We start from the raw sequence: 7,607 nt of genomic DNA, 5'->3' as shown, positions 1-7,607 counted from the left end.
GGCGATCCTTCTGCCTCAGCTTTCCAAGTAGCCGGAATTACAGGCATGCGCTACCACGCCCGGCTGATTTTTTGATTTATTGTAGAGATAAGGTCTCGCCAATTGCCCAGGCGGGTCTCTAACCCGCGGACTCAGGCAGTCCACTCACCTCAGCCTCCTAAAGGCGTGGGATTAGAGGCTGAGCCACCGAGCCCGGCTAGCAGAGTTGATTTTTTAAAAATCATGTAAGGGGGTTCTTGATTGCCTTTTGGATACAGGTCATATTTATTAGCAATCTGATTTCAATGTACTTTTTCTTCCATTTTATGATGTACACTTTTGCCTCCAGCTACCCCATACTACTAACCACCACTAAAACACCAACTGCTTTATTTTGTAGTTTTGGCAAATATTCTTCACTCTCAATTGTTTCCCCCCGCCTTTCTTTCTCACAAAGTCAAGTATGTCCTTGAAGATTGACCACAGAGTCACTTCCTCTGTGTAACTTTCTTCAGCTTTTTGCTTTCATGTCCCTTTCTTTATTACTTAGTTTTGGTACCTGAACTTATCAGTAATAAAAGTATTGTTGTCTTACATGAAACTGGTACATAATATGGTCATAGAAAACATTTTTGCTTCTGTTTTATATTAAGTGGAATAATTAAAAAGTGATGACATATCATTGGGGAAATTTAGCTATATCTTTTCTACAAAGTAAATTGACTATGTAGTAAGTCTTTATTTTTTAAATGTCCCTTTTGTCTTTTTTAAAAGTTTGTACTTATGTTTAGAGTTGACTAAAGAATCAACAGAAATCTTACTTATCCCTGGATTATTCAGGACTCATTCTGTTGTGAAAGTTTATTGCAACTGTACTGTGGAATTGAGTGTCAAAGGTAGTAGGCCAGTGTCAAGAAGGGATAATGAGAAAGTGTGTTAAAACCTAGGAGTGAAGGGCTTTGTCTGTCAAAGAAAAGAGTTAGGTCTTTATCCAGTAGTAATAGTACAGTCAGCCCACTGTATTCTTGGGTTTCACATCCATGGATTCAACCAACTGCAGATTGAAAATATTAGGGGGAAAAAACAATAAAAAATAATTCTTCAATAAAAAAATACAATAATGGAAAAACTAATATAACAATTTACATAGCATTTACATTGTATTAAATATTGGAAGTAATCTAGAAGTGATTGAAAGTATAAGGGATGGATGTGTGTAGGTTATATGCAAATACTACACCATTTTATATAAGAGATTTGAGTATCTGTGGATTTGGGGTGAGAAGGCAGTGGTTCCTGGAGCCAATTCTCATTGATAGAAAGGAATGACTGTAGTAATAATAGTCAGTAGCAGTAATACTAGAAGTAGTGATGCAAGTAGTTATAGAAGTACTAGAAATAATAAAGATGATTTAAAAAATGAAATAAGAAAATATTTACTGATTTCTAACTAAATACTAGATATTATGTTATTTACGTGGATTATTTTACTCAGTCTTCATAATAAGCCTAGACAACAGGAACTGTTAATATTATCCTTATTTTACAGATGAGAAAACTGAGACAGAGAAATTAAGTAACATTCAGAATCACAGAACTAGTGGTTAGAGGCCTGGATTTCTACTGGGTGATAATAATTTTGATTATTGAACAAATATAACTAATGAACTATACATAGGCTTAGTGTTGAAGAACAGTCAGAATTTGGCTGGGTATATGATTGTAAAACTGATTAATTAGGTGTTATCAAATAAAAAATAAAATAGGAGTACAAGAGAATTACAGAGAGTACATATTTACTAAAAAGAAATTAATTGTTTGGGGGTTGTCATTAAATGAGAATCATAGCACTTTAATGCATAGCAAATGGATAATAAATGCCAGTTATTATTTTAATAATGCTTGACTTTAGGAAGAAGAACACCAGTGACTTTTATCTTTGTTTCTATATCTATAGAGAAATTCACACATATATGTATATATTCACAACTATACATATATAATATTCGCTACTTTATAATTTTATGGCAGAACTTCAGATAAATACCTATATGGTATAGGAATATAACTAAAATTTTGATCTTATGTTAGCACTATTCATTTCTCTGTTATTTGCATTTATTTATTTATTTGTTTATTTGTTTTTGAGTCAGAATCTCACTCTGTCACCCAGGTTGGAGTGCAGTGGCACGCTCATGGCCACTACAACCTCAACCTGCTGGGTTCAGCTGATCCTTCCGCCTCAGGCTTCCAAGTAGCTGGAACTATAGGCATGTGCCATCACACCCGGCTAACTTTTCTTGATTTATTATAGAGATGAGGTCTCGCCAAATTGTCCAGGCTAGCCTCAAACCCATGGGCTCAGACTATCCTCTCAACTCAGCCTCCTAAAGTACTGGGATTATAGACATGAGCCACCACGCCTGACCCTACATTTGCATTTAATGAGGAACACTATACCATGACTTTTTCTAATGAATACAGTAACCTTTAGGGGAAAAAAATGACTAGGAAGGTCAGGGAAAGGTTATAAGCAAATGTTCTCACAACATTGCTGAAATAGAAAAGTAAAGGAAATAGATCTTTTCCTGAAATTTTATCTGATAAAAATAATCGTTTTATTTTGGGGTGGTTTGGACAGATATTTTGCTATCATTTTGGAGAGGAATTGTAAAATTGATTTTATCTCCAAAGACATGAAAATTTCTATTGTACAATTTGTTTATTTATTATGACATCCTTTTAGAGCACACAGGGTTATATCAGCATGCCTTGAAATATTAACTTTTACTTTATGTGGAGCACTATTGTTTTCTTTCTAGGTGTCCAAGTTTGGTAAAACCAGAGTATTAATAATGAAGTTATCTCTCTGGAGTAGTTTCTTCTGTATATCCACATGCTAGGAAGAATTTTCTTTTATGCTTATTCAGAGAATTTCTGTTCACTTATTAGTAAAAACCCCCAGTCACTTTCTTCATATCTGTTTTCTAGATAACAGTTCCTTAGTTTATACCCGTATTATGTATTATTGTTTCCTAAGTGAATTATCTTATACTTCTTTACACTAAATTTCATCTTAGACCTGTGTCCTTTCAAATCCCCAGGTAATCCATATCCATCTATGTGTGGTATTAATTTTCTTTTCTTTTTGGTCCATCCTAGCTTTGTATCATCTGCAATCTTGATCATACCAGAATTTACATTCTCATCCAGCTCATTAGTGAGTATGCTCGACAGACTAGTCCTCATTCCTGTGTGACTATGCTAGATATACTGCTGGATGTTCTCAGTTGTAACTCTGTTGATAATAATTTATTGCTTCCTTCCCATCATAGAATTCTTTATCTGTTGGGCCTATACTGTTATCCAGGCAATACCTCTACCAGCTCTGCTTTCTGGATGCTCCTGTTATTTTTTTCTAAGATATAAATAAAAAGCATTGTGTTCCTTTATCTATTTATGCCATTGCTTAATTTTGAAAAAAGTTATTCAATCTAGAAAAATATTGTCCCTAAAATTTTTTCAAAAGTTTCCATCAAATGTCAGTTGAGTCTAAAAATATGTTAAATGTGAAACATTTTGGAAATGCTGCCTAAATCTTTGCTTTCTCCATGGAAAGGAGTCTCTACCTACATTTTAAGTAAAACAATTATTTTTCTTACAGCTGAGAATGACTTAAATACATGTAAGTTTTTTTTCTTTAATGTAGAGTGTATTTTTAGTTAATTATTCTGCTTCAAGGTGTTTTCCTCGATGAGATACAGATCATTTATAATTTTCAGAGCATGATGCAGAAACATTTGCTACTTTATTTTTAAAGTTATGTTTTTTCCTTTATTTTCAGGAAAAAGAAGAGGTAGAGGGAATATCAGTAGGTGCTATACTTTCTGACTATCAGCGTGTTCGAGTAGAAAATGTGTAAGAGAACATTGTCAATTTTTAAAGTGTACATTTTTAAAGTGTTTTTAAAATGTGAATAAGTGAAAAATCAATAATTATATTCAAGTCATAAGTAATTATGGTATTCTATATGCCTCATGGAACTAAATGTATGTATTTATCTAAGCAGCAAAAGTCACACTTCTACTTTTTTCTGTCCTTGTATCACATATGAGGAAACTCTTAACTTACTGAAGGATGAAATAATTTATAATAAAGAGTTGAGAAAATGATTCTTAGGGAGAAGTACTATCTTCAATTTTTCTTTGATTAGTATACCCTGTTGATATCTTTTAACTCATCATTATTTGTAATAAAAATCAGAAGTTAATTGAAGGAATGCAGTGGTATTTTAAAGAAAAAAATGCTTATTAGAGAATCTATTTGGTTCATAGAATTAAACTCTTGGTCAAAAATATGTATGTGATTGCAATACTTATATACAAAGCAATTAAACTTTCAAGGAATTTTTTTAATGTTTCCCCCCTCCTATACTTCCCCATGGGCTGGAGCACGATTAAAACATTTAGTCTGCAGCTACAAATACCAAAACAGTCCATTTTATTAATGATTCAAATATCATGATGTTAAATGATAGTATTGATTAATTTTGACTTGGTAAAACGCCACTTGAATTCATTTATTGTTCACTTTTAATTTGTTTGGATAAATACAATATTTTATAGAGATTCTGGGCATAATTATATTAGCAAAAAAGAAAATGTGGTCTCCAGTGTTTTCTTGAGCACAGCTTGACCTGCAAATAAATGATTTTGGCAGTCAAAAGGATAAATGGAGGTAAGAATAAGGACTGTATTTATGTAATAGTTTTATATTCTCAATAAAGTAGCATTTATACTGACTATCTCATTAAACATCTACATATTCGTGGTTGAAAACTTAAGATGTGTTTTTATTTAATTTATTTTTTCTCTAATCCACAAAGGATTTAAGGCAGTTAAAAAATATAGAATTTTAGAAGTGAATGAAGGGAAAACAGGGCTAAAGCATAGTTAGATGAAGAGAAATGTGATGATTTCACATTTTAGAGTTGTATCAGAATCTCTAGACAATGGACACTGGTGGTAGAAGTGGGGGAGGATGTCAAGCATGTATATTTTGATAAAATTTTCCTTACATCCTACCCACCTACATTTGAGAACAACTGATCTACAGATTGTATATCCATTAGGCCATACGTTAGAATTATTCTTATAAAGTTTTAGGTCATATTCTTTGAGAATTATTTAATTTAAAAATTAGTGTTTTGTAGTAAGTTCAAACCACATGATTTAATGGATAGCCAGACTGGATATAGGGCTGACATCTATTTATGAAAGTTAAAAAGCCAAATTGAAATGTGCTCCTGACTAAGAGGCTGCCTATTATACTATATATGTAGGAAGAAGAGCCCCTCGCATGCCCATAGATAGAGATTTTCTGAAAACACAGTCTCAGGTACACTTCAACACATGGTTTAAGATGACCAAACTTTGTATTATAAATCGTATCTGTGATAATCTTATCCTTGAAATTTTTGAAGTGATGTTACTGGTAGTCTATTGGTTCCCAAATTCAGTTTTGAATTAGCTATGACCAATATGTAGTTTGTGTTGCAGTATTATATTTTCAAGATATAAAGTGTTTAATAGATGTCACAAGCTCAAATACAATAGTGAATTATAGGATGTTTATTTGAGCCATGATGTTTTGAACATCATTAAAAAAATTTACATATGTTAAGATGTTTGGCTTAAATGTAAATATAGTCAAAATAATTTTAAAGCAACAACCAAGACATTTTCAATAAGAACAGGAAGGAATAAAGTTTTTTTAAAAAAATTAGAAAAGTTAGTTTGATTAGTAAGCATTAAATATTGGTGAGACAGCAAAAATCATAATATATGTATTACATGAATAGTTCATATTTTATTATTTATTAACTACCTCAATATTGCTTAAGATGCTCTGAGACATTTTGCTTTTTTTTTTTTAAGAGATAGGGATCTCACTATGTCGCCCAGGCTGGTCTTGAACTTTTGACCTCAGTCTCCCAAGTAGCTGGGACTATAGGCACATGCCAACACACCCGATTTGGTTTTGTTTTTATTAACTGCATCAGCATTGCTTTAGATGCTCTGAGACACTTTGTTTTTGTTTGGGGGGATTTATCTATTTTTTTATTTTTTATAGAGATGAGATCTCGCTATGTTGCCTAGATTAGTCTCTAACTTCTGGCCTCAAGCATTCCTCCCACCTCAGACTCCTGAAGCTCTGGGATTACTTGCATGTGCTACCACACCCGGCCACTGAGACATTTTGAAAAGGAATTTTACATAAAACAGTCTCTGCGATAAGAAAGGCTTTGTTGGTAGTGGTGGTGGTTGTTTGGGGGTATTTTCTTGAGATAGGGTCTCACTCTGTCACTCAAGCTGGAGTGCAGTGTTATGATTATGACAATCTTGGCTCAGGGCAGCCTTGACCTCCTGGTCTCAGGTGATCCTTCCATCTCAGCATCCCAAGTAACTGGAACTACAGGCGTGTACCACCACACCTGGCTAATTTTTTTATTTTTTATTTGTTTGTTTGTTTGTAGAGACAGTTTCACTATGTTGTCCAGGCTGGTCTCGAACTCCTGGGTTCAAGCAATCCACCCAGCTCGGCCTCCCAAAGTGTTGGGATTACAGGCATGATCTACCACACCTGGCCAGTTGTGTTTTTTTGAAAGACAGGATGTATTTGAAAATAGTGATATTCTAAAGACCATGTATAAATCAATGACCAAACATGTGCTACATTTAATATGTATTGGGATTCTCTGAGAGAGAGAGATCCATGTAGGCCAGGGTACTAAACCAGGCAACTGTACAAATGCTAGGGATGATGAATTTTAGTTACAAACCTTATAGGCACTGAGGATGATGGGTTTTATTTATTTGTTTGTTTGTTTGTTCATTGAATCAGAGGCTCGCTCTGTCACCCAGTAGCACAATCACAGCCCACTGCAGCCTTGACCCTGGGCTCAGGTGATCCTTCTGCCTCAGCCTCCCAAGTAGCAGGTATGCATCACCATGCCCATCTAATTTTTTAATTTTTTGATAGAGATGAGATTTCACTGTGTTGCCCAGACTAGTCTTGAACTTCTCAAATGATCCTCCCATCTTCCAAAGTGCTGAGATTGCAGGTATGAGCCACTGTGCCCAGCCAGTTTTGGAGCTGTATTCTTGGTTTGAAACCTGATCCCAGCCAGTCACTGTGTGACTTGAGCAAGTCACTTGGCTTTGACTACCATCTTTCAAATACCTATTTAATCCAGACATTGTATTACGTTCTTTATCTACATTGCTTTTAATCGATTAATCAATCATAGTCCTCCCTGAGTAAATGATATTTTGGCAAAGGCATGAAGCAAGTGAGGAAAGTAGGGAACTCAGCTAGCATAATAGGCAAGAGTGAGCAGACAGGGTAACAGGATAGAGTGGGAAGAGAATAGTAGGGAAAGAGGTAGGAGAACTGACCAGGATGAAATCCATGTGGGTATATTGCAAGCATTTTTACCCGGAGTGATAGGGAGCCATGAAGGGTTTTGAGCAGAGGAATTCCATGATCTATTTTATATTTTAAAAGGACCACAGCCGGGCTTGGTGGCTCAGCCTGTAATCCCGCGCCTTTGGGAGGCTGAGGTGAGT

General features: G+C 34.6%; 1 protein-coding gene across 2 annotated transcripts in view; it reads left to right on the top strand.

Annotated features, from left to right (window-relative positions):
* The window catches only part of DPH6 (diphthamine biosynthesis 6), a 200,029-nt gene that overhangs the window by 86,488 nt on the left and 105,934 nt on the right, over positions 1-7,607 (top strand). For both annotated transcript variants that reach the window (XM_021716452.1, XM_021716453.1), the window contains one exon: positions 3,824-3,897. In XM_021716452.1, the coding sequence (XP_021572127.1) occupies positions 3,824-3,897 (74 nt within the window). The remainder of the gene's footprint in view (positions 1-3,823; positions 3,898-7,607) is intronic.

Source organism: Carlito syrichta, unplaced genomic scaffold (genome assembly GCF_000164805.1).
Source record: "Carlito syrichta isolate Samal-C Ts95f unplaced genomic scaffold, Tarsius_syrichta-2.0.1 Scaffold308818, whole genome shotgun sequence".
Taxonomy (NCBI): domain Eukaryota; kingdom Metazoa; phylum Chordata; class Mammalia; order Primates; family Tarsiidae; genus Carlito; species Carlito syrichta.
The sequence above is the reverse complement of the archived record's forward strand: the minus strand, read 5'-3'. Positions and strand labels throughout refer to the sequence as shown.